At 63.5% G+C, this 25,288-nt stretch overlaps 1 protein-coding gene across 6 annotated transcripts; it reads left to right on the top strand.

Annotated features, from left to right (window-relative positions):
- The first annotated feature begins 2,740 nt into the window (after positions 1 to 2,740).
- LOC128153919 (diacylglycerol kinase delta-like) lies at positions 2,741 to 25,266 on the top strand. 6 transcript variants are annotated; one of them, XM_052813881.1, is made up of 28 exons: positions 2,741 to 2,755; positions 3,391 to 3,637; positions 13,302 to 13,412; positions 13,528 to 13,740; positions 14,144 to 14,294; positions 14,492 to 14,598; positions 15,058 to 15,183; positions 15,328 to 15,430; positions 17,395 to 17,557; positions 17,651 to 17,759; positions 17,938 to 18,077; positions 18,211 to 18,292; positions 18,790 to 18,881; positions 19,145 to 19,244; positions 19,670 to 19,910; positions 20,224 to 20,325; positions 20,437 to 20,536; positions 21,028 to 21,135; positions 21,690 to 21,786; positions 21,864 to 21,971; positions 22,154 to 22,267; positions 22,459 to 22,593; positions 22,680 to 22,846; positions 22,980 to 23,097; positions 23,187 to 23,501; positions 23,599 to 23,710; positions 24,234 to 24,364; positions 24,816 to 25,266. In XM_052813881.1, exons 2-28 carry the CDS (start codon positions 3,440 to 3,442, stop codon positions 24,888 to 24,890), a joined length of 3,618 nt encoding a protein of 1,205 aa, XP_052669841.1. In that variant the 5' UTR covers positions 2,741 to 2,755; positions 3,391 to 3,439; the 3' UTR covers positions 24,891 to 25,266. The 6 variants fall into 6 exon arrangements, with proteins under 6 accessions (XP_052669841.1, XP_052669839.1, XP_052669840.1 ...); XM_052813879.1 differs by lacking the exons at positions 2,741 to 2,755; positions 3,391 to 3,637; positions 13,302 to 13,412; positions 13,528 to 13,740 and having other exon boundaries at positions 14,160 to 14,294; positions 15,058 to 15,430; positions 23,187 to 23,273; positions 23,385 to 23,501; positions 23,584 to 23,710; XM_052813880.1 differs by lacking the exons at positions 2,741 to 2,755; positions 3,391 to 3,637; positions 13,302 to 13,412; positions 13,528 to 13,740 and having other exon boundaries at positions 14,160 to 14,294; positions 15,058 to 15,430; positions 23,187 to 23,273; positions 23,385 to 23,501.
- The last annotated feature ends 22 nt before the right edge of the window (positions 25,267 to 25,288 follow it).

Here is a 25,288-nt window from a genome sequence, read left to right on the forward strand (position 1 = left end):
GCGCACACACAGGTGAGCAAACGCACAGACAGGTAAGCACACATGGGTGAATGCGTGAGTGTGTGTGTGGGCAGGGCCACTTGTGCAAGCCCATGTGTACAGATAACCACAGGCGCACTGGGGAGGGGGACTCATGCATGCAGGTGGCTGTGCCCCATGGCCCCTTTGAGACCCACTTGTCTCTCCATGCAGCTCCCACTGCTGCCAGGCAGGACCATGGACCCAGGGCATGGGGGCACGCCCAGGCTGCTGGGTACCGGGGACCTCAGTGCCTGGTGCTGGATGCGGCCGTGGGGTGGGGCATCCTGGGGATCCCTGCATGGGACCCCAGGGGAGCTGCAGACCAGCAGGCTCGTTGTAGCTTGCGGGGCTCCTTGGTCTCCTGGAGGTGCAGACAGGACCCACACACACTGGGGTAGCCTCTGGCCCTGTTGTCTGTCTCCCCATCACTATAATCTCACCATTTTACAGATCCCTGGTCTGTCCCCCCGTATCCCACACCCCTGGTCCTGAGGGACCAGGAGCTGGGGGAGGATGAGGACGCGGGGGGTAGTGATGGTTCACTGAGAGCCAAGCCCACCGCCCCGGCCCCCTGCCCCACGTGGGAAATGGAGAGTCCCAAAATGTGGAGGTCCAAATCCCACAGCAGGTCCCCCTGCCCCCCCTACTTACTACAGCCCAAAGGGCAAAGCCCTGCACAAGGCAGGGGACAAGGGACCCCCAGGCCCCCTGCCCCTGGGCATGGCCCATCAGTGACGGGGTGAGCTGCAGTCTGGGGGGGATGTGGGACTCTTGTCTGGGCCTGGCTGGCTGCCAGCATGGGGGTCCCAGAGCAGCAGTGGGTGAGGGCTGGGCACTGGGGGCCGTGGCACCCCACACTGCAGGGCTGGGGCCACGTGCACATTGCAGGGTGGAAAGTGGGACCAGACCCTCTCTCCTGCCCAGGGAGGTGTGTTTGGGGGCACAGCCCCATGTGTGCACACATGCATGTGAGTCCCATATGCACACTCCAGAGCATACAAATACACCTTTGTGGGGGTGTGTGCACCACAGAATCACAGAAGGTTTTGGGTGGGGAGGGACCTTCAAAGACCACCTGGTCCACCCCCCGCCGTGGGCAGGGACATCTTTCACTAGATGAGATTGCTCAACCTCAACCTGGTCTTGAACACTTCCAGGGATGGGGCATCCACAGCTTCTCTGGGAAACCTGATCCAGTAGTAAAAACTCTCTCTCCGTCTTTCTCAGAAGCCCCCTTTACCTATTGAAATGCCACAATAAGGTCTCCCTGCGGAGCCTTCTCTTCTCCAGGCTGAACAACCCCAACTCTCTCAGCCTTTCTTCTAGCAGAGGGGTTCCATCCCTCAGACCATTTCTGTGGCCTCCTCAGGTCCCACTCCAACAGGTCCACGTCCTCCTTGTGCTGGGGATCCCAGCGCCAGATGCAGAGCTCCAGGGGGGTCTCACCAGAGCGGAGTAGAGGGGGAGAATCCCCCCCCCGTCGACCTGCTGGCCACACTTCTGGTGATGCACCCAGGACACGGTTGGCTTTCTGTGCCGCGAGTGCACGTTGCCGGCTCATACAGTTTGCATGCATGTGCGAGCGTGTGTACAAGTAGGTGTGTGGAGGTGTCAGTGCGTGTGCTCGCCCATGCATGTGTGGCCATATGCACATATGTGAATGGATGTGGTGCATGTGCTTTCCCATGCCTGGGATGTGCATGCTTGTGCATGTGTGCCTGTGTTCACACATATGGCCATGGCAGCTGTGCCCGTGCTTGCCCATGCCCATGCATGTGCCTGTCTGTGTTCATGTGGGAGGTGCACACGTGTGCTCATCCACGTCTGTACGTGTGCCTGTGTGAGCGGTAAACCTGTATGTGCATGGTGGCGGTGCCTGTGCGTGCCCGTGTGTGCCTGTACGCGCGTGGGAGCGTGCACACGTATGTGCATGGTGGCGGTGCCTGTGCGCGCCCATGCCGGGGCCGTGCGTGCCTGTATGCGCGTGGGAGCGTGCACACGTATGTGCGCGGCGGCGGTGCATGTGCTCTCCCATTCCACCGCATGTGCCCGCCGTGCCCGCGTGGGCGGTGCACACGCATGTGCGCGGCGGCGGTGCGGGTGCCCGCCCGTGCCCGCGTGCTCGGGGCCGTGCGTGGGCCGCCGGTGCCGCCGCGCGCGGTGCGCAGCAGCGCCCGCCGCGCCGGAGCAGGCCGGGGCTTGCGGCGCAGGGGCAGGGCCGGGGCTGCCTGCAGAGGCACATCCCGGCGGGGCCGCGCTGCGGGGCCGGGGGGGGCTGCGGGGCGGCGGGCGGGGGCCGGAGGAAGAGCGACCTTGCACAAGCGGCGGCGGCGGCTCGGGGTGTGCAAGGTGTGTGCGCGGAGGGGGGCGGGGGGGGGCGCGCCGCTCCGCCTCCCCCCTCCCGGGCGTGCTGCGGGATGCTCGGCGGAGACCCGGCAGCCCCGAGGTCGGAGGGGGGGGTGCGAGGCCCGCAGCGGGGGGGGGGGGGGCTGCGCCCAGGAGCGGGGGGGACGGCCGGCAGCGCTGCGGTGCCCTCGCTTCCCCCCCCCCCCCCTCCGAAACGCTTGTTGCTGCGCGGGGAGTCGGCACCACGTTTGCCGGCAGCCGCGGGGGGGGCGGCGGCGGACCCGGCCCGCGGGAGCCGCGTGGGGCCGGGCAGGGCGCCGTGGGGTGCCGCCCGCCACCCCCGGCCCGGGCACGGCAGCCCTGCAGCCGGCCAGGCTCGCTCGCCCAGGTAGGTGTCCCCCTTGCCCGCCCGCAGCCCCCGGGGCGGGCAGGGATGCCGTGGGGAGATGGCTTCCCCCACATGCAGGGAACCCCGCGCCCCTGCCTCCATCCCACCCGGCCCGCAGCCACCTGCTTGGGACTGGCGACCCACCGGCACGGGGTCGGGGGATGCTCCCAGCCCTTGCCGGCTACCGGCTACCGGAGCGAGGCGGATGGCGGGAGGCAGCTGCTGCTTTTCATGGAGACCCCCCACTACTCATGCCCCCCCCCTCCCTGCCCTGGCCACTGAGGGCAGCCCAGCACCCTGGGGATGGGCACCGGAGGGGGGGCTGGCGCAGGCTGCGGCAAGGGAGGTGTTCCCCAATGCCAGGGCGTGGGGTGGCCGCAGTCTCCCACAGAGGAACGAGGGACAGTGTTGGGATGCCAGGCAGGGTGAGGAAGAGTTGGGACACCGAAAAAAGGCAAGGAAGGAAAACTTTGCCTGCAAGGAAGTCACCCTGAGCGGCATTCCTGGGTGAGGAAGCACTGTCTCCCCTGATTTCCAGGATTGCACCTCCTGGCTGGCCAAGCCATAGAGGGTGAGGGGCCATGCACCCCCTTTCAGGGCTCTTCCTCCACTCCTGTGTGTCCTTGTCCTCCCAGGGCTGTCACAGGAGGCAGCGGAGCCCTGAACCAAGCCGGGGGGGGGAAGATGGCCGAGAAGCTGGTGCCTGGGGACCTGTTCCTGAGGAAGACCCGGGAATCGGTGTCATCCCTGGACTCGGACAAGCTGGCACCCATCTCACCCGAGGCGGGTGGCGAGGAGTCGTCTGACAGCGAGGGCGAGCAGGAGGACAGTTCCCACAAGCTCATCCGGAAGGTGTCCACCTCGGGGCAGATGAGGAGCAAGGTCAGGGGCACGGGGGCCTGGGGCGAGGGGCTCACTGCAGCGCGGGGTCCCTGCTGAGAATTGGGGGGGGGGGTGGTTGCCTGCTGTGGGGTGTAAATCAGTGCCAGGCACTTGCTGCTTACAGACCCAACCCAGCCAGTGCCCAGGGCAGTGCCAGGAGGGGTCTGGCCCCCTGTGGCCTGGGGAAGGGCACATGGAAAAGGTGCAAACCCTATGGTGGCAGAGTCAGCATTGGTCCCATGGGGCTGTGGAGCACGGATTTTACTCCACCGTTTGGAGACAGGGTCTTTCCCATACCTGGACCACCCCTTGCAAATGCCTTCATCCCATGTTTGTATCCCCTGGGTTACCCCCACCAGCCCCCGGGGGAAACGGGGCTCTTTTGGGAAGGCTCTGCGCCATGGACGCTCTGGGGGTGAGATTTAGGGTCATCGTGGTGCCGTAGGCTCCTGGGATCCCACACCCTGCTGTAGGCACCGTGCATGCAGGGCCTGGTGGGTGGCAAAATGGAGTCAGCATCTTTCCCGGTGCCCCAGATTAATTCGGCTGTGCCAGCTCCCCTGCGGGCCCCATTCCCGCAGCCTTCCCTAGATCCAGTCCCCCGTGGTGGTTTGCTGGGTGGATGGGGACACCTCTGAGGTTGATAGTGACACTCCTTTGCCTCCCAGCCATTGGCATGAGGGCAGCTTGCGTGTGTGTGCGCAGCTTGCTCAGAGGAAGCTATTTTGGTAGGACCTACAAAAATAGGGGGTGCAGCGCCTTCTGGCCAAACAGGAGTGGGTGGCTGTAGGTGTCCGAGGTGGGGATGGTCAAATGGCCAGGCACCTCCTGCCTGAAGTGCAGGGAGAAATAACCTGGGCTGAACGGCCAGGTGGGAAGTGGGGAGACGAGGTTTGGGGAGGGCGTTTTGGGGAGGGGGGATGTGGGCACGACATGGGGAGGATGCTCTAGGTGACGTGCCAGGTGAGCGGTCTCTTTGCATCCACCTCCTGGCTGCGGGAAGGAGGCGGTGGTGTGAGTCAAGGCGGTGCCTGCAGTGCCAGCGGGCACGCGGGGGCTGCTGCGCTGCAGGGGGGACCCTCGCCCTGGGGCTGTGCCAGAAATTCCCCCCCGCAGCCGGCTTCCGGCCCCAGCCACCCCTCGGTGGGATTTGGTGGCCGTGCAGCCCTGCAGAGGGGGAACAGCTGAGAAAACACTGCGGGGGGATGCAGTTGTAGAGCAGGGCGATGCCCCCAGGCTCTGGTGTTGGGTGCCGCAGGCACAGAGGGAGGCAGTGGTGATGGGGTGGTGTGCTGGGTCTGGGGGCAGCTCGGGGCTGCTTGGGACTGGGGCAAGTTCCCTTCCCGCTGGCCCAGGCCTGGCTGTTGTGCTAAGCCTGGCACACTGGCATGAGAGGGGCAAAGGGCATCTGCCCAGGGGTGCGGAAGTCGCACTCTCCCAACCCAGGACCGTGGGGTTTTCCCACTTGGCAGGAGACGTTTCCGGGGCAGGTGGTGCTGGGGGGGCTCTTGCTGAGTCCCTCTGGCTGCTCAAGGAGCGTGCCTCAGTTTCCCCTTCTTTGGAGCAGGCTGGCGCCTTCTCTGCCCACTCCAACCTGTCTGCCAGGTGGGTGCGTGGGCTGTGCCGGGGTGCAGGGTGCTGCACGGGAGCACGGTGGGAGGCCAGGCTGGTGGGCAGGGTCCTGGGGATGCTTAGTGCTGTGTGCGAGCCCTCAGCACCCTCCCGGAGGGGCGGCAGCAGCCACTGGAGTTTGCCACGTGGCATTTGCCACGCTGGAGGGGTTTGCTGTGCTGTGGAGCACAGGGGATATCGCAGGGAGTCGTCAATGCCAGGAAACCCAAGAGAAAAGGGCACATGGCCAGACTGTGCCCATGTCCTGCAGCAGCAGCACAGGGACACGAGTGTGCCCTGAGCCCCCAGCCCAGGCGCCAAAGCCCTTCTGTGCCATCAGCAGGTCTGGCCTCGCCAGCTGACAGGCTACGTGTGGGGAAAGGCTGAGCTGCTGGCTCCCTGCCTGCCGCGGCCGCTGCCCGCATCCTGCCCGGTGTCGGCAATTAGCCATGCAGGAGGTGATGCCGCGCAGCGTGCCGGGGGAGGCAGGCGGCATGATGGATGGGCAGACGGAAAGGACATGGCTGGGTTAATGGCCTGCAGAGCTGGGAGAGGGGAGGAGAGAGGGGTGAGAGCAGGGCAGGGCTGGTGCTGGAGGGGCCTGAGAGCAAGCTGTGCGTTTATCTCCCCCCCCCAGTCTCAGTGTTTTCAGTGTTGGGGTTCAGGTTTTTCCCCAAGGATCCCTTTGCCTTGGTCTGGATCGGCAGGACCATGCTTGCCAGCCTGGCTCCTCGCTGGATGTGGTCCTTCCTTCCCTATGGAGGTGAGGATTTTGGGATGTGATTGCTGCTGCCACTCAGGTTGGGCTGTCCCTAGCTCATAGCTGTGCCGTGGCACACATGCTGCCCATCCCTCTGGCCATGGCTACAGCTACACGGGCAGCACGTGTGCCATGACAGGCACCTTTCCGAGCTGCTTCGACATCCCTGTGCACCCATGCGGGTTTGTGGGGGGGGAGGGGGAACCATTGCCTGCACCCCAGAGACTGGGGCAGGTACCTAATTAGCACAGTTAATGAGGGAGGGAGTCTAGTGCCAGGGCTGCAGCTCCCAGAGATAACCAGGTTAGCAGCATGGGGGCAGGCTGGCCTATTTTTTGGCCATCAGTGGCGGTTGGGGTGCTCGAGGGGTTCTATAGGAGCCTGCCATGTTGGGGGGCTGGGAAGGGTTGGGACCCCTACCCCACTGCCCACCCACACTGACTGGGGGGACCCTGGTGATGGGAGCGAGCAGCTTCCCCCATGTCAGGGTGTTGTCCAGCCCCATGGGGACAGGGATGGGTGAGGATCGTTTTGGGATCTGCTGAATCCTTCCTGATCTCTGCTCCTCATTCCCAGTGCGCCCCCCCAAAATGCCTGTTCCCGCGTCTCCTCCTCAAACCTCCCCATCAATCATGTCTCCCCGCTCCACACCCCCAGCTTGGCTTTCTCTGGGCTGTAATTGCCAGGGCACCCCGCAGGGCGCTTTGTGCTGGTGTTGGCATGGAGGCGGCGAGGCCATTGTGCTCAGCGACAATGACAGCTGCCAGGCGCAGGTGCCCCTGCCAGGCTGAATGGCCCCAGGACCGATGGGGTCTTGCTGCCACCCCCTCCTTCTCCTCCTCGCCGCTGCCGGGGGCTGCCAGTTGCCTGCACCAGGTTTTGGTAGTGCAATGGCAGAGCAGGAGGGGGATGCCATGCTGCACCCCAGAGCTGGTCCCCTTAGGGCTGGGCATGAAGGGAAGAGGTGATGGCAAAGGAGGGGGCACTGGCTCTGGGGCACACCAAGACATTTGAGGTGCTGGCAAACAGGGGTGGGGGGACAGATCCTGCCCGGGTGGGCCAGGCGCTGGGCTCCCAGCACTGCCTCGGCACGGGCTCTCCCAGCAGCTGAGTGGAGGCGGGGAGTGATCCAGCAGCTCTGCTTGGTTCAGCTCCGGCTGCAAGGAGCTGCAGCAAGAGACTGGTCCTGGGGTGCTTGCACCAGAGCCGGGGGGCTGCAGGCACCAGGGGGGGACGGGGGGGGTGCATGCCAGGAACAGGAGCATTGCCGACGGGGTGGACACAATGTGCATGACCATGGGGGGCAGGGGCATGGCTTGTCTGCCATTTAGAAAGGGGGATCATGTTCTCGATTTCCTGATGCTGGGGTACGTCACAGCCACTCGGTGGGGCTGGGAGAGATCAGTGGCATTATTGGTTCCTTGAGCGCTCCTGGTCCTTGCTGGAGGCACTGGGCACCCTACAGGCTCACGGTGCCCCAGGGATGGGGCAAGCGGTGCCTGTGGAGGTAGGGGTGTTTGGCCAGTTGTGGGGGGCCTGGTAGGGCGATGCTGCAGAGACAGGCTGTGAGGATGGCTGCCCGCCGAGAGCCAGATCCTGGCCAAAAGACAAGGAAAGCAAGGTAGAACCCCTGGGGCCAGGCCTGGAAACCTCCTTCCTGCATCGGGAGGGTGGCATGTGTCTCCGGGGCAGTGCATCCTCCTGGCTTGACAGTGGTGAGGGACTGGAGCATCTCTCCTACGGGGAGAGCTGGGACTGTTCAGCCTGGAGGGGAGGCTGAGGCTGGGGGGTCCTCGGTGATGTGGATACATATTTGAAGGGCAGGGTGCAGTAAAGAGGGAACCGAGCTCTTTTCAGTGGTGTCTGCCAATGGGACAACAGGCACAGATGGAAAAATAGGAAACTGCATCTGAACACAAGAAAACACTTTTTCTACTGTGAGATTGGTCAAATGCTGGCACAGGCTGCCCAGAGAGGCTGTGGAGTCTCCATCTGTGGAGATACTCAGAACCCATGGGTTGAGTATCTCCATGATCCTGGGCAGCTCCAGGTGACCCCCCCCCCACCAGGGCTCCATCTCCAGAGCTGCCCACCAGCCACAGCCACATCGTGGCCAGCCAGTGCCAAAGCCCATCTCCACCCCAGCTGTACCCTGCATTGCTCCCAGCCTGGTGGCACACGGCCTGCCAGAGGCTAGCAAGGGGACCGGCCGGTCACTGGGTCACCCCCCGCAGTGGGACCGTACTGCAGGGCACAGTGACACTGCCTGGGACCATCCCCACTGAGGAGGCTGCAGCAGTGCAGGGGAGGCTGGGCTTGCTTTCGTTAATCAGGGCTCAGCGAGCCTGTGACTGGGGTGTAAAGATAGCCCCAGTGTCGCCAGCCGGATGTTTGTGAGGTTTCTCAGACGTGCTGCCCTCTCCCCGCTCACATTTTCCATTATGCAAGCGCTGCTCTCACCCGTCAGCAGCTGGGCAGGGTACCCGCCGGTACCGGGGCACGAGGGGTGGGGGGGGCCGGCACAGGGCAGGCTGGTGCGGGATGCCTGCCAGTGGGATGCTCGGGGACCGATGTGGCTGTAGATAGGGAAGAACAAGATCATTTCTAAAAAGCAGCTGTAGGTTGTGACTGCTGGAAGATGAGGTGTAGGGGGGATCACCCTTCTGGGGGCTTCTTCTCTCATTTCTCTCCTCCACGTTAATCCTCTGTCCCCTTTTGATGGCCTGAGTGGAGCCTCATGGCACCACATAATGGCATGTCAGGACTGGTACCGAAATCTCCTTTCAAGGATCCCCCCAGCACTGGGAAGGGGGATTTAGGATCCTGCAGTGGCAGCAGGCTACATCCTCAGGGAGTACGGATGCAGTTGAGCCTGTGGCACCCCGCAGGCACCGAGCCCCGAGCCCCCCGGCTGCCCAGTCCCGGAAGAGCTCTGCCATATCGCAAAGCCTGATAAGGTTTCCAACTGACTCCAGCCCACGGGGTGCTCAGCAGATGCTGGTGGCCCCATGGCCAGGCTGTTTGCGGGGCTGCTGCCTCTCCCCTGCTGTCCTGGCACCCGCCGGCTCGGGGTGGGGGATGAGCTCTGACCCGACCAGACCCTGGCACATGCCCAGCGGGCTGCTGTGTTTGCAGGAGGGTGGCTGCCCGGGATGATGCTGGTGCAATGCAGGTCAGTGCGTTGGCGGGTGTTCGGTCCCCTCTCCTCCTCCCTGGGGAGGCATCGCATCGCCACGGGGCCAAGCAGATCCCATCAGGAGCGGTGTAGGGCTGCAAGCCAGGTGGGCAGCCAGTGTGGTGCCCACCAGCCATATGTGCCAGCATTCCCGAGTAACAGCCTTCCTGGCTCTTCTCCAGCAGCTCCTTCGCTGTCCAAGCTGATCCCAGCAGGAACCCCCCCCCCGCCCCAGCTGTGGTCAAACCTGGCTGCACTACGGGCTCTTCCCAGGGATGGCTGTGGCAGAGCTGGGAGAGCGGGGTGGGCGTTCAAAGCAGCATCCCAGGGCTCTGCCTTAGGCCGAGGGAAGAGCTGACATTTTGGGGTGCACCCTGGCCTGGAAGAAGCCCTGCTGGAGTGTGGTCCTGGAGGGAGTCAAGCTCCCCCGGACTGCACAGCAAGCCCCCTTGCCCGTGCCAAGCAGACAGCTAGCCCATGGCACGATGGCCCCTGGGGACTAGCCCAGTCCTGGTGGGGCACATTGCCAGTGACTGGCCATACTCCCAGGGCTAATTTTAGCTGCGTCCCCTCTGAGGCCCCGGTGCTGCTTGCCCTCCACCAGCTGTGGCTGAGCCGGAGATGGCAGTTTCTCCGCAGACCCCGAGTGGTTTCGTTCTTGCCTTTGCCTCTCCACTCTGCATCTCTGGGACACACACCCCCGCGGTGGCAGGCACATACCAGCTGGTGCTGAGCCCCCCGGGCTGCAGAGAGCCAGGAGGGTCCTCGAGATGGGGCAGAGGAGGGCTGGGGCAGAGCCCCGCAGAGGCAAGCTGGCCTCGGGCTGGTGGCCAGGTAGTTTGCACATTGCTCTGGGTATCGGCATGCTGTGTCGCCGCTTCTATTGCTGGGACGGAGCCAGCGTTGGCTTCGCTGTGGCTCCCTGCAGCGCTGGCTGGGGCTCACCGGCCAGAAAAGCTGTGGTTGGGCTGAGTGGAGAGGCTAGGGCTCGGTTCGGGGTGCAGGTGGCATGCCATGCTCAGGGCTGTGCAGTGGCCAGCGAAGAGCTCCCACCCCAGTGGCCAGGGGATGTCAGTGTCCCCAAAAACTCTCTGGGAGGAAGAGGCAGCCCCTACTCTGTGCTGCAGGTGCACGGCTCCGGCTCTTGGGAGGTATAGGGTACCTAATAGCCACTTGCTATAGGGGATCGTATTATTGTGGTGACCCTGGAGCCCTGGTTGGGGTTGCAGGGAAGCCAGCACGGCGGGGACAATGCCACCCTGGCACATCCCGCCTGCCACTCACCCGAATGCTGGCCTTTGCCTTCCCCACCCCTTTCTTGTTTGTGAAGGGGAAACGACGGGCTCGCTCAACGCTGCCCGCTGCAGCATGGCTTTTCCCACCGTGTGGCCAGGTCTGCTAGTGGCCTTGGCCATCAGATGCCTCCCAGGTCTCCTCCTGTCCCTAGTGCCAAAAGCAGGGCTCCGAAACTGCTGAGCTGCTCCTGGCACAGGGCAGCACCAGGTGCTCCTGGCTGAGACCCACAGACAAAAAAAATCAGGTGTGGGTGGGTGGTTCACCCTAGTGAGACCCTGAAACAGCCCTCCAGCACCCCAGGAAGAGTAACTTGTGCACCTGCCCAGGCAGAGTGGCATGGCTGGGCTCTATGGCTCGTTTCGGACAGGGGACCTGCCTCATTTTCCCCAGGGAGGGGGGCTCGCTGGCTGGCCCCATGCTGGCAATACTGGTACCGACTGAACCTGTGCCCCATTGTGTCAGCGCTGGGGTTGAAGAAGCCTGCATGGGCAGCCGCAGGCATGTTTTGGGAAGCACCCAAGGGTGGATGTGGGGAGAGGTGCCCCCCAAGCTTCTCTGCACCAGCTTTCCCACTCCATGCTGGGATGCTGGTGATTACTTAGTCTGTATTGGGGGGGGAACTGAGGCACACTCCCCCATAGCTATGGCATTTTGGGTGTCATAAAACTCTAATGCGTGTCGTGGTGGAGGTGGTGTGTGCTTTGCCTTTTGGGCTCTGCCTTAGCCTGGCACTGGCGCGGTGCTGGCAGCCATGTCGCCGTCCCCAGAATGGCCAGGACTATGACATCCTGGGGCTGGGTGATGCCTTGTTGCTGCTGGCTGCCAGGAGAAATTGCTGCAGCGGCCGCAGCAGCGTGGCTGGGGGCATTTCAGCTCTGGCCCCCTCAAAGGAGGGGATGCCATCCCCCCGGGCAGCCTTCCTGGCTGTATCCTGCCACCCACGTGGCCCTGGAACCAGGCAGAGCTTGAGCACCCGCGCTCCGCTGCAGCGCTGGCTCCTGCCCCTGCTGTGATAGCCCTGAGCCACCTTCACAGACCTGCCTCTTCTTTCTTCTCCTTGTCATCACGTTCTCCTGCTCCTCACCATCACGGGCTCCCCCCCCGCCGCTCCTCGTCATCACATGCTGCCTGTCCTTCGCAGCAAAAGCAATGATTGCAGCAAATGCAGAGCCTGTGCCTGTGTCCGCTGCATGCAAACAGGTGTGGTGGAAGTGGCATTTGTTTCTGGATCTGACCTGGCCATGGCAGGACGCTGCCCTGTCCCCTCCTGACATGGGCAGGGAGTGCTAGGGTGCATGGTTTGTATGTGGATTTGGGGGTCGCAGCTGGACTCCCCTGAAAGGCCATGCTCCCCTTGCTGGCTGTGTCGCAGCCTAGGCTCAGGGCAGCTCTGGGCTCACCATCTCCTCTGTGTGCTCTCGCAGCTGAGAGGCTGGGGAGGGGACGCGGTGGGTCCTTGGGTGCTGGCACTGGGGACACCAGTGCTATTTGAACCTGCACCGACACTTGCAGGCAGCATGGGGACCAACCACAGCCAAACCCTGCACCAGTTCCAGGAGGGGCAAAGAGTTGATAGGGAGCGATAAAGGCTTAAAACGTCCCTCTCCAAACTCAGGGCTGCAAGCTGGAAGAGCCAGGGACATCCCGGTGCATGCCCTGGCGGGGCTTGGGGAAGGGTCAGGCATTTGGGGGAGTTGAAGCTCAGGGAGCACCCCAGGTGGGGGTTTTGGCTTCTTTGTGACCTTGGAGGCTCCTGCTACTCCTGGTGTCCTGGCCATCTCGTTTGGAGCCGTGGGGCAGTGGGTTAACACCAAGGCCAGGGGCCAGTGTGTTTTCAGGCTGTCGGGCGCCTGGGTGCCACCTCTTGCAGCACAGGGGCTGAGCACAGGAGTGCAGGGCATGGGGCTGCGGCTCTCTCGTGATGCCCTCTGCGACCAGTGCTAATTCACCGTTAAATGTGCCTTGTCGTCGTGTGCTGGGATCTGATACAACTGCTGTTGTGGCTAATTGCAGAGGAGCAGCTGAATGGGGCTGCGGGCGGTGTTTAAAGAAGATACAATCAAAGATTAGGCAGTGCCAGAGCATCTCTGCCACCCCGCTCGGCACAGGCTCGTAGCCGCGTTGCAAACACTAATTAATTGAGCCTTGTAAACACCACTGCAAGGAGGGTAAATATTGGCAGGTGCTGTGGATCAGGGAGGGCAGAGGATGATGGGTGGCCAGGCTGCAGGGATGTGCTGTGCTGCAAGGGGACCCTCTGCCTGCTGTGGGCTGCCCTCAGCTCAGGTTGTCCCCTCCGGGGGCTGGGGGGGCCGGGCAGGGCTGGCCACATCCCGTCCATCTGCTCCCCAACCCAGCAAAGAGGCTGGGGCTGCAGTGCCTGGGTAGTGCCACCTCCAAGGCGCAGTCCTGGTGGCTCTGGGGCATCCGTGTCCCCAAGGGAGCTCTCCTCGCCCCAGCTCTGCCCCCTTGGGTTCTGGGGAGCTGCAGCAGGTCAAGGCTCTCCCTGGTGCTGCTCTGGGGATGGGGAGGAAGCGACCGGCAGCGGTGGCTCTGTGCTGCTAGAGACCTCCAACTGCCAGCACTGCCGCGCCCAGTGGCACCCTCCCGAATCACATAAAGTGCCTAATGCCCAGAGTATGGTGGGCGATGGACATCATTTACTCTGCTGCATCCAGCATGGTGTGAACCTCAGAATGTCCCATCTGTGCTCTGGGCACCGCCTAGCTCCTGGGGCCCAGGGACTGGTGTCACTGGAGAGGAGGGGTGGCTTTTGGGGGTCCTGGGGACTGCGGGAACTCATGACCCTGTGGTCTCTGCAGAAGAGCGTGAAGGAGGGGCTGTTGCTGAAGCAGACGAGCTCCTTCCAGAGGTGGAAGAGGCGATACTTCAAGCTGCGGGGCAGGACGCTCTATTACGCCAAGGATGCCAAGGTAGGCTGGCGGGGGCTTCCAGCACACTCAGCTGGGGGGGCTTGAGCCTGCAAGCTCAGGGAGGAGCCCAAAATCCCTGCCGTGGTGGACTGGGACTCCTGTTTCTCCTCCGCAGTCACTGATCTTCGACGAGGTGGACCTGTCCGATGCCAGCGTGGCCGAGACCAGCACCAAGAACATCAACAACAGTTTCACGATGTTCTTGGTGCTGGTCTCGGCCACGCTGCATCGGACAGGTCCACCTCGTCGAAGATCAGTGACTGCGGAGGAGAAACAGGAGTCCCAGTCCACCACGGCAGGGAATTTTGGGCTCCTCCTGAGCTTGCAGGCTCAAGCCCCCCCAGCTGAGTGTGCTGGAAGCCCCCGCCAGCCTACCTTGGCATCCTTGGCGTAATAGAGCGTCCTGCCCCGCAGCTTGAAGTATCGCCTCTTCCACCTCTGGAAGGAGCTCGTCTGCTTCAGCAACAGCCCCCTCCTTCACGCTCTTCTGCAGAGACCACAGGGTCATGAGTTCCCGCAGTCCCCAGGACCCCCAAAAGCCACCCCTCCTCTCCAGTGACACCAGTCCCTGGGCCCCAGGAGCTAGGGGTGCCTTTGGCTGCTGCACAGGAGCTGCTGCCCTTGGCGCAGCCCTTCAGGGAGGATGGGAACCAGGAGTGGGTCTGGGGGGACTCAGGGGGACTAGGAGGGAGGGAGTGCCAGCTGGGGGTCCCAGGGGACTGACGGGACAGGGCTGTGCCTTCCAGCAGGCCACGCAGTTCAACATGGAGCACTTCTCCGGCATGCACAACTGGTACGCCTGTTCCCATGCCCGCCCCACCTTCTGCAACGTGTGCCGTGAAGCCCTGCCGGGTGTCACCTCCCATGGCCTCTCCTGCGAAGGTCAGTGCCAGGGTCCTGCTGGGGGGTGGGCTGGGGTTGGGACTGGGGTGGGTGACCCTCTCCGAGGCTGGCCTGGAGCAGGAGAGGTGCGGGGTGATGCCCACTGGCTGCCGTCACCAGCTGTGGAGGGGTTGGGGACCAGAGCTGCACATCCCGTGGGGACCATCCCTGCTCCTCACCTGCTCCCCACCATGCAGTCTGCAAGTTCAAGGCACACAAGCGCTGCGCTGTCAGAGCCACCAACAACTGCAAGTGGACGACCCTGGCCTCCATCGGCACTGAAATCATCGAGGATGAGGATGGGGTAAGCAGGGGAGTCCCCATGGGGGACCTTGGCAGAACAGAGCCACCAGCAGAGCTGGCCTTGCTATGCCGAAATCAGAGCAGGGGAGACCCTGGCACCTAGGTGTCCCCTGCACTGTGTGGCCTCTGGGCTTGGCTCTGCAGGGACATGGCCTGGGGACACCTCCTCTGCTATCCAGCATCAGGATCCCTTATTGCTCTCCAAGTGGGGCCATCCCCAGACTTTTGCTGGGGACATCTCTGCCCTGCCCCATGCGCTAGTGGCTGCAAGGGGCCAGGCAGGCAGGGATGAGAGGGCATGGGAAGGGCCCCAGGGCTGCCTTACCCTGCTGTGGGACATCATCCCCTGCCCACCTCTTCTGTGGTGCCTGGGGAAGGGGGTGGCCCGTGTCACTGTCTCTCAAGCACATGGGGGGGGTGGCAGGAGTGGTGTGCTATTGGTGACTGCCCCTCTCCGCAGGTGGCCATGCCCCACCAGTGGCTGGAGGGGAACCTGCCTGTCAGCGCACGCTGTGCCGTCTGCGACCGGACCTGCGGCAGCGTCCGGAGGCTGCAGGACTGGCGGTGTCTCTGGTGCAAGGCCATTGTAAGGATGTGTCTGTCCCTGTCCCCCCCCGCCCATGGCACAGACGGCACTGCCCCTCCTGGGTTCATCGCTGGGGAAACTGAGGCTGGGGGTTTGGTGCTGCGTCCCCTAGCTTTGCTTATGCACATGTCCCTGTGTCCCCAGGTTCACAGTGCCTGCAAGGAGCTCTTCGGCAAGAGGTGCCCCCTGGGCCAGTACAAAGTGTCCATCATCCCACCAACTGCCTTGAACAGCATCGATTCGGATGGTGAGTCAGGGAGGGACAGGGCTGGGCTACGGGTGGGTGGGACAGGCTGTTTGGGACAGGGCTCTCTGAGCTCCTCTGCAGGCTTTGACTTGTGGCACTGTGCCCTCTTTCCTGTGGGGCACCAGGAACATCACCTTCAGTAGGCTCCAGAGTCAACGCTCCTCCCTGCCACATCCTTGGTTGAAGGCTGCTTGTTGCCTTGAGCTCTGCTGCGGTGGTGCCATGCTTTGGGGTAGCACTTCTTCTCCGTGTGTGGCTTCAGTTGCTCCTGCCAGGCTGCCTCTTGCAGTGACCCTGGTCATTCACCCTCTGTGGTGGGGTCAGCAGCACCAGCCCTGAGCCCCTGATGTGAGGTGCCCTCCATTGCACCCCAATGGTTCAGCACCTTGCAGGGCAGGATGAGGCCCTTGCTTGGGTTACTTCTCAGTGTCTGAACCTCAGCTGTTTTTTTGGTAGTGCAGAGCACATCTTCCCCCAGCACAGGTGGCTGCGGGGTGCTGTGGGGAGAAGCAATGTGCGGCCCAGGGGGACCCCTCCGCCATCTCTCTTGCCCTCTCCGGAGGGGCCCAGCTGGCCTCTGCTGAGCAAAATCTGTTCTTTTCCTCCGGATATTTCTTTCCTCATTCTTTAATGATTTTCACCGCTCAGCTCAGCCGGTGGCTCATCTGCTTCTTGTTACTCATCGGGATGCTGTCAGGGTAACCATCACGCGGCTTCTCCTCCAGCTTCAGAGCTGCGGCTGCTCGTGGCTGGCTCCCCGGTAGCATCTCTGCCCTGTCCCTCTCGCGGCAGCCCAGTCAACCAAGGCCGGCACAGCTGCGGGGCCGGTGGCTGTGACTGCTGCCAAGCCCGACTGGGCTCTGCTACTGTGGGAAGCAGCCCAGTGAGGCCTCAGCCCCCCTCCTCCTGCCGTGCTGTCCCCCCCCCCCAGTGTGTGGGTGCTGCTGGCAGTGGGCTCCTCTGCGGCAGCCCACGCTCTGACTCAGCAGCCCCCAGTGTTTTGCTTTGCTGATCCGCTCCACTCAGCCAGGTTGGGAGCAGAGATCGAGCGATGCCGGGGCTGGGTGGCGGTGGGCTGTGGGGATGCTACTCCCCGTGTGGTGGAAGCACTGGGGCTCCCAGTCACACCCCATGGGGGTCTGAGTGCAATGGCTGTGGGGCCAGTGCCAGCAGCAGCGAGGGTTGATGCTTTCCCTGCCGCAGCATCGTCGGGTCTGCCAAGGGAAAGAGCCAGCGGGCACCGGCCCATGGCCTGGGGACTGGGATGGCCAAGATGTGCCTGAGGCGGGTGCGGGCTGCAGGCCAGCTATCGATCCTTCTCTGCCTCGGGCACATTTCATTTCCAATCTCATTTCTTTAAAAGCATGGTGCTGGCTGCCAAGCCTCCCGAGGCTTCTGCGTCATTTGCACCCACCCCGCTGGAGCCCTGGTAGGAGCAGGTGGCAGAGCTGGGGCTGACAGCTGGGGGTGGTCGTGCCGACTGCCAGTGCCACCCCTGGGAGCACCCCCAGGTGGGAGTGTGCCCCATTCCCATGTGGTTTTGCTGGGTCAGTCCCAGCTGGGCTGTTGGCACAGTGAGGAACTGACCCTCCTGTGCACCCACCACCGCTGCCCCTTCTGGAGTGGTGGGCCAGGGACACAAGTCAGCTTGGTGACACAATGTGCCTGCAGGGACAGTGATGGAGCAGGAGTTTAACTTGGATCTGCCCCAGTGCTAGCCTTGCCCATCCCTATCCCAATCCCACCCCACCCCATCCCCATTGCCAAGTCTTATTCTTCCTCCCACCCCTCAGCATCGCCTGGGCACCCTGATCACTGTCCCTCCTGCCTGGCCCCAGCACCCTGCGGATCGGGCACAGCAGTCAGGGTGTCCACGTGGCCTCTGCTCTCCTAAGATGTCTCCATCAGTGTCCTTGGTGGGTGGGAGCCGGGGCTGGGGGCTCACGTGCTTCGGCTCGTCGCAGGTTTCTGGAAGGCCACCTGCCCCTCGACCTGCTCCAGCCCTCTCCTGGCCTTCGTCAACTCCAAGAGTGGGGACAACCAGGGCGTCAAGTTTCTGCGCAAGTTCAAGCAGTTCCTCAACCCGGCCCAAGTCTTTGACCTCATGAACGGGGGCCCGCACCTGGGGTAAGCGCCGGCCTGGGTGCCCCAGGGTGGCCCCGGCGGGGTCGCAGTGGGTGCCTGGCACAGCCCCCAGCCCCTCTATCCTGTCCCCCCCAGACTGCGCCTCTTCCAGAAGTTCTCCACCTTCCGGATCCTGGTGTGCGGGGGGGATGGCAGCGTGGGCTGGGTGCTCTCCGAGATCGACGCCCTTGGCCTCCACAAGCAAGTGAGCGGGAGTGCCTGGCATCGCTGGCACGGGCTGGCACTGTCCCCAGCACCTGCCGCAGCTGGGAGCCTCCCTGTGCCCCGGGGTGCTGTGAGCGATGGGCATGGCGGGGTTGGGGGTGTCGCAGGTGCCCTTAGGGACTGCTCTGAGCCCCCCCTGCCCCATCCCTCTCCCACAGTGCCAGCTGGGTGTCCTGCCCCTGGGGACTGGCAATGACCTGGCACGGGTGCTGGGCTGGGGCAGCCTGTGCGATGATGACACTCAGCTGCTGCAGATCCTGGAGAAGCTGGAAAGGGCCACCACCAAGATGCTGGACCGGTGAGCATGGCGCGCCTCTCTGCTCCCCCCCCAGCCTCGGCACCTCTCAGGCAGCCCATCCTCGTCCCCTGCCCACGTGTCCCTGTGCCGGGGTGCCAGGAAGCGGCAGGCAGCCGTGGACTCTGCTTGGCAGGTGGAGTGTGCTGACCTACGAGGCCCCCAAGCAGTCCCCCCCAGCCCTGAAGGAGGAGGAGAACGGGGACTCCAACATCCAGGTGGGCACCACTGGGGACGGAGGGCTTGAGATGGGGTAGGGCCAGCTGGGGGGCAGGTTCCCATTCACCCCATCGGCTGATTTGGGGGCACGCAGGGTGGGATTGCACAGGGAGAGGTTATGCTGGAGGTCCCTGGGAACTGGGGCTGTGAGGAGGCTGGCAGCCGGCTGCATGTGATGAAATGAGTCTGGCAGGTCTCAGCCTGGCACTTGCACTTGGGAGCAGGCAGCAGGATGAGGTAGAGCTGGCCTTCTACTGGCAGGCTATTTTGGACTCTTCTGTGTGCTCCCCCTCAACTCCTTGCCTCAGTTTCCCTCCTGCTGTGGCTGAGCATCCCCTCTGCCCAGCAGCGTGGGCATGGCTGCCCTTGGGGCTGGGGCAGCAGGCTGAGGAGGGCTGTTCATCCCTGGTCCAGGCTGGCCGGGCAAGGCTGCATCCTGGAGCAGGGCACCTGGCAGGGTGTCATGGCTCCAGCTGTCCTCCCCTGTACCCCCCAGGCCCAGATCTCCCACTACGCTGACTCTGTTGCCTTCCACCTGGCCAAGATCCTGGAGTCGGACAAGCACTCGGTGGTGATCTCCTCTGCAAAGTAAGGAGGGGGCTGGTGATGGGGGTGCCAGACCCCCCCTGCTGGGCTGGGGGCATGTCCCCAGGGGTGCTGAGTTCCCCCCAGGCCAGGCTGTCTCCTCTCTGGCCACCAGCGGCTGCTGGCTGTGCTGATGCCCAGCAGATAACCCCGGCACTGACCCGCCGGTGCATGGGGGCATTATCCCAGCAGCCCCCCTGGCTGGCGTCTGTGCCCAGCTGGCCGTGCCGTGCCCCTCTCTACCCACCTGCTGCTTCCCTCGGCAGGTTCCTCTGTGGCACTGTCAATGACTTTGTGGCTGAAGTCGGTCGGGCTTACAAGAGGGCAACAGAGAACAAGCAGGAGGCTGAGCTGATGGCACGGAAGGTGGGTTGCAGGGGAGCTGGAGGGCTGGGGCATGCTGGGTGGCACAGCCCCCGGGCAGTGGAGGGGCTGCCGGGGTCTGCTCCAGCGGCCCATGCCCTTGCTGTGCATGCATCAGGGTGTGCTGTGCCTGAGGTGCCCAGACACTTGGGGTGCCGAGGCCAGCATGGAGTGTCTAGGCATACAGGGTTCCCCAACACTTAGAGTGCCCAGGGAAGCATGGGGTGCCCAGGCACTCAGGGTCCCCAGTCAAGCATGGAGTGCCTAGACAAAGATGGGGTGCCCTCACGCTTGGGATGCCCAGGTGCTATGGGTGCCCAGGCAAGCACAAGGTGCCCAGGCAAGCACAAGGTGCCCAGGGAAGCACCCAGTACTGGTCAGGGGCAGCAGCTTGTGCCAGGGTGCTGAGCATGGTGGGCGTCCCGCAGTGCGCCATGCTGAATGAGAAGCTGGACTCGCTGGTGCGGGAGCTGAACGAGGAGGCTCAGGCCATTGTGGTCCCCGAAGGAATGGCGCAGGCCACCCCTGCTGACACCAGGGACCAGGAGAAAGGTGGCAGCTTCAACCCCAGCCCCGTGCCTCGCATCTTCAAATCCAAGGAGCAGCTCATGCTGCGGGCAAACAGCCTGAAGAAAGCCCTGCGGCAAATCATTGAGCAGGCAGAGAAAGGTGAGGGGGTGGCGGGGGCTGGCAGCTCGCGTGGCACTGCAGCAGCCTGGCACGGGCTGCAGAGCCACCACAGGTTGGTGCTGGACCTGTGCCTTGGTTTCCCCGTCTGAATCCTTGGGCTGGCAGCAGTGCTGTGCAGTCCAAGGGCATCAGCCCTTCTCTGATGCTTGGCGTGGCTGAGGGAGGTCCCCAATGCAGGGCAGAGGTGCCACCCTGGGCCCTGCCTGGCATGAGCCCACAAGGCTGACCCGGGGAGAGGGCACAGGGCCATGGGGCTGCCGAGACTCACTGCCGTGCCCCTCTTTGCATCCAGCTGTGGATGAGCAGAACAAGCAGACCCAAGCCTACCGGGGCAGCGCAGGCCCCAGCAAGAAGGACAGCTCAGAGGAGCTCAACAAGGAGGAGGAGAGGCTCAGTAAGATGCCAAGGGGGCATGTGGCTTTTTGGGGGGGCATGGGGGTGAGCCGTGGGATGGGGTCAGGGTAAGAGCCAGTTCAGCAGCTGCGTCCTTTTCCCCCCCGGCCAGGCTCCCGGCGGGAGACAGTGACCTCCGCGTCTTCCTCCATCATCCTGGACCGGCCAGACACATTCGGCAGCTTGCAGTTTCCGGAAGACCCCAGCACCCTGTGAGTCTGCAGTCCTGCCCGCCCCAGGGACCCTGGCCCACCCTTGCTGCCCATCACAGAGTGGGAGCAGAGCTGGGACCACGCTGCCTCTTGGAGATGGCTGCTGGGGCATCCCTGGTGCTCAGCCCTCCCTGGCCCAGCAGTGCCCATGCTGGGGAAGACTGCATATGCCCAGTGCAGGATCTCTTGCTGCCAGCCCCTTGACCAGCACCATGCTCTTGCTGGGAGCTCAGGGCTCCCCGCAACCCCCCCCCCCCCCCCCCCCCCCCCGTGCAGGCAGGTCCTGGGTGTACCACAGGTGTCCCACCATGGGGAATGAGGGGGGGTCCACCCATCCCTGCTGGCTTGGGTCAGGCTTCCCAGTGCCAACCCCTCCAGGAGCTCACACCGCAGCTCCGGTGGGTTTTATACCTCATGCCCCAGTGTGCCAGCCCAGCGGTTGCCTGTGTGCAGCTGCCTCCCAACCCGCCTGCCCCATCTGCTGCTTTCAGCCACTTCTCGGAGAAATGTGTCATGAATAACTACTTTGGCATCGGCCTGGATGCAAAGATCTCCCTGGAGTTCAACAACAAACGGGATGAGCACCCCAAGAAGTGCAGGTTGGCTGAAACCCCCCAGATTCCCCTGGGACAAACATGTACACCCCCCCCCTCCCTGCCCCAGCTCTCCAGTGCCTGCACCAGGAGGGACCGTCAGGATGCCAGGAGCCATGGGATTGGCTTGGGGCTGCTGTGCCTGGCTGGGGACCCCTTCCTGTGGCAGGTTTTCCATTTGCACCCAATGCTGTAGTGCTGGGTTGAGCACCCCTGGGTGGGTGGCAGATTGCAAACCCCCACCCTGGGAAGGGGGAGGGCTGCCGTGAGGCTCTGGCTGCTGGTGGCCCCCCAGGTGTGTGAATGGGCACAGGAGGACTTGGTGGGATTTACACACTCTACACCTGGATAGAGGAGACATTGCCCTGCTGGTATGGAAGGGTGCACGTCTGGGTACCACATGTTGCAGCCTGCATCTCCCGGGAGGCAATGGGCAGACCCCCTGTTCTGGGAATGGGGAAACTGAGGCAGGCGCAGGGCCAGCAGTCCAGGCTGGCTGGTTCAGCCCAGTGCCCCGTGGAGGGTGCAGCCCCTCTCACCTGTCCCACTTCACCCTGCAGCAGCCGCACCAAGAACATGATGTGGTATGGGGTGCTGGGCACGAAGGAGCTCCTGCAGCGCACCTACAAGAACCTGGAGCAGCGGGTGCAGCTGGAGGTACGGGGCAACAGTGGGAACAGGGATAGGCTGGGGGGGGCGGCGCAGCGGCCCCCAGGCTCAGCCCTCTCTTGCAGTGCGATGGGGTGCCCATCTCGCTGCCCAGCCTGCAGGGCATCGCTGTCCTCAACATCCCCAGCTACGCTGGAGGCATCAACTTCTGGGGAGGCACCAAGGAGGACAATGTGAGTGCCAGCACTGCAGGGTGGGGAAGGGGGGGGGCACGATGTCCTTCCCATGGTCCCAGGGAACCTGGGAGCCCTTGGCAGGGGTCTGGCATGTCCCTGCCTTGGGCACACATGGGGGGAAAAGCTGGGTCCCAAAATGAGCCTGGTTTGGGAGTCTCACTTGTACTGATCCTCTACAGAACTTCGGGGCTCCATCCTTTGATGACAAGAAGCTGGAGGTGGTAGCCGTCTTTGGCAGCATCCAGATGGCTGTGTCACGGGTCATCAACCTCCAGCACCATCGCATCGCGCAGGTAGGGACAAGGGACCCTGTGTGGTGCCGTAAAGCTTTTGGGGCACCAGCAGAACCTGGGGCGGTGTGGCTGAGCTGAGCGCCTGGCTGGCACTGGCACAGCACTGGGAGGCTTTTCAGCCCCAGCACGGCAGCTGAAGCCAGTGGCACAGTGCCAGCCGTGATGCCAACCCTGGGCTGTCTGCCCCACAGTGCCGCGTGGTGAAGATCACCATCCGGGGGGATGAGGGCGTCCCTGTGCAGGTGGATGGAGAAGCCTGGATCCAGCCACCCGGTATCATCAAGATCCAGCACAAGAACCGAGCCCAGATGCTGACGAGGGACCGGGTGAGCTCAGGGTTGCACAGCGGGCCCGGGCTGGGGCACGGGGAGGTGTGAGAGATTGAAGGGGGCCATCTCCGTGTCCCCTGCAGGCATTCGAAAGCACCCTCAAGTCCTGGGAGGACAAGCAGAAGGGGGAGAGCTACCGAGCGACTGCCCGGCCACGGCTCAGCTCCCAGCAGTCCATGGAGTACCTGACCGAGGAGGAGAGCAGCCTCTTGCAGCAGGTCTCACGGGTTGCTGAGACCCTCATCACCAGGTCAGGGTGCAGGATGGGGATGTGGTGGGCATGGGCGGGGGGGGACTTTGCTATGGCCACCCAGAACTACAGGGGTCTCCTAGTCCCATGCTGCCCATCCAGCCCTGGCAGCTCCAGTCCCTCTCTCCTGCAGGATCCATGAGGCAGCCAAGGCTCACAAAGCCGTGGAACAGGAGCTGGCACACGCTGTCAACACCAGCTCCCTGGCACTGAGCGAAGCCCTCTCCAACAAAGCCGCTGGCACCTCGGAGGTGAGCTAGGGCTGGGGGTGCAAGGCAACCTTCACCTGGCCGCCTCAGGGCCCTGCTGCTCAAGGGGTCACCTCTCCATGCCCCCCCAGTTTCTCAGCAGGAATGCAGCTGTGGAGGTGGTGTTGAGCATCAAGGAGCTGTATGCCGAGACCAGGGCGTTCCTGGAAGGGAAGGCGGTGAGTGGGGGGCCAGGGAGCACCCCAAGCCCCCCAACGGAGGGGCCCGTGCCCTTGGCTGGCACCTCTGGGGGTGGCAGCAGGGCTGGGGATGGTCCCTGTCCCCCACAGCTGGACTCGCCGCAGGAGGAGGAGGCACTGCACGGCCCCCTGAGTGTGCTGGGCCAGGAGCTGCAGAGGCTGCTAGACATCCACTGGCTGGGGCCCATCGCCCACCCCGCTGAGGAGGTGGGTGCACAGGGACTGGGCAGGAGGGGGGAAGAACTTAGCCCACTGGGTGGCCCCATGGGGGCTGCAGCATTCGGCTCAGCCTGGCTTCTCACAGGAAAGCACCGGCAGCGCCAACAAGGGCAGCTTCAAGCTTCGCCTCAACATCCCCAAGCCCAGGAAGGAGAAGGACAAGGTGCAAAGGCTGAAGACAAACAGCGCGCTCCCAGGTAAAGCAGACAGCACACCAGGGAGGGAGACAGGCGCAGCCCACGCTAGTAGGGACCCCCACGTGCTGACCTATCTGTCGGCCTCCTGTCCTGGGCATGCTCTGGAGGGACCCTCTGGGAGGGGGACAGGGCCTATTCTGGCTGCCTGGGGATGTCACCTTTGTCACCAACAGCTCCTTAGAGCTTAATTTTTCTGCTAACGGGCATGCGGAGCTCCCCGCCCCTGTCACTCCACTACCACTGCAAGGGGAGAAGGGGGCTATGGTACAGCTCAGCCCTTCAGGTAAGTCCCTGCCCCAGGGCTGGGGGGGGTCTTGTCGATGGAAAGAGGCTCGGATGCTCCGTAAGTAAGCTGAGGAGAAACCTCTCCAGCCTGAGCCTGCTGTGGCCTCTGGCCCTGCCAGAGCTGGGGGTGGGGGATGCTGGCTGCAGCCTGCCACCACCACTGCCTGCTGCCTGCCCTGCTGCGTCTGGCTGCCTTCGCAGGGGCCCAGTCCACCTCTGTGGTTTTCCTCCCTGCTAGCAGACAAGTGGGGCTCCGAGGAGGTGGCAGCTTGGCTGGAAGCACTCGGTTTAGGGGAGTACAGAGACATTTTTGTCCGGCATGACATCCAGGGCTCTGAGTTGATCCTGCTGGAGAGGAGAGACCTGAAGGTACAACCCCCCTTGTGCCCCCTGAGGGACCCCCAGCCCTGGGGAGCACAGTGTCCTCCATCGCTCCTCTCCCCCTCCCTCAGGGCAGGGGGAAAGGCAGGTGCTGACCCTGCACCCAGCCCCAGCCCTGCAGGGCTGAGCTTGCACTGCTTGCTTAGCTTGCACACAGGGGCTGGAAGCAGGGGAGGGGGTTGGCCCTGGCCCTCCAGCTTGCAAGGCTCTGTACACCTGCCCAAAGCAGGATCAACAGCACCATGCCCTCTCCAGCACCCAGGCATGGGGACATGCTTGCAAGCAGACAGAGGGCTCCTAGCAAGGACCATGCTCTGGCAGGGAGAGCATGGGGAGCTGGGCTTTGCAGCCTCATCCTCCACCCTGCAGCTTCCCTGGCAGCGAGAACTGAGGGCTGGCTCCCCGCAAGCATGTCAGCCCCCCTCTGTCCTTCCTGCAGGACCTGGGGATCACCAAAGTGGGCCACATGAAGAGAATCCTCCAGGCCATTAAGGAGCTCAGCAACCCACCCTAGGCTGGCGGTAGGGCAGCAGTCCAGCCCATATGCTGGGTGCTGCCCCTAGGGACCAGGGATCAGGCAGGGGGGCTCCAGGTCCCTGCTGTGCCCCATGTGTGTGGAGCCCCCCTGCTTGCCTTGCTTTGTCTGTTTGTCCCTTGGTGTCTCTGGAGCCACTGCTTCTCCCTGAGCCTGTGGGGCTGGAAACACTAAAGCAGAGGTCTAGCCCCGTAGGCAACGTGGTGTGACCTCTAGTCCAGCCCACGGCAGGGTCACTACAGGAGCCTGGGCTGCCACATGTGTGCCCAAGCTGGGGCCAAAGCAAAGATCCCCCTTCCCCACATGGGTATTTAAGCTGTGTAAATATTTGGAGAAAAGATACTCATTGCTGCTGCTTGTGTAGTGCCATTATTTAG

The sequence above is a fragment of the Harpia harpyja genome, chromosome 18 (assembly GCF_026419915.1).
Source record: "Harpia harpyja isolate bHarHar1 chromosome 18, bHarHar1 primary haplotype, whole genome shotgun sequence".
NCBI lineage: Eukaryota > Metazoa > Chordata > Aves > Accipitriformes > Accipitridae > Harpia > Harpia harpyja.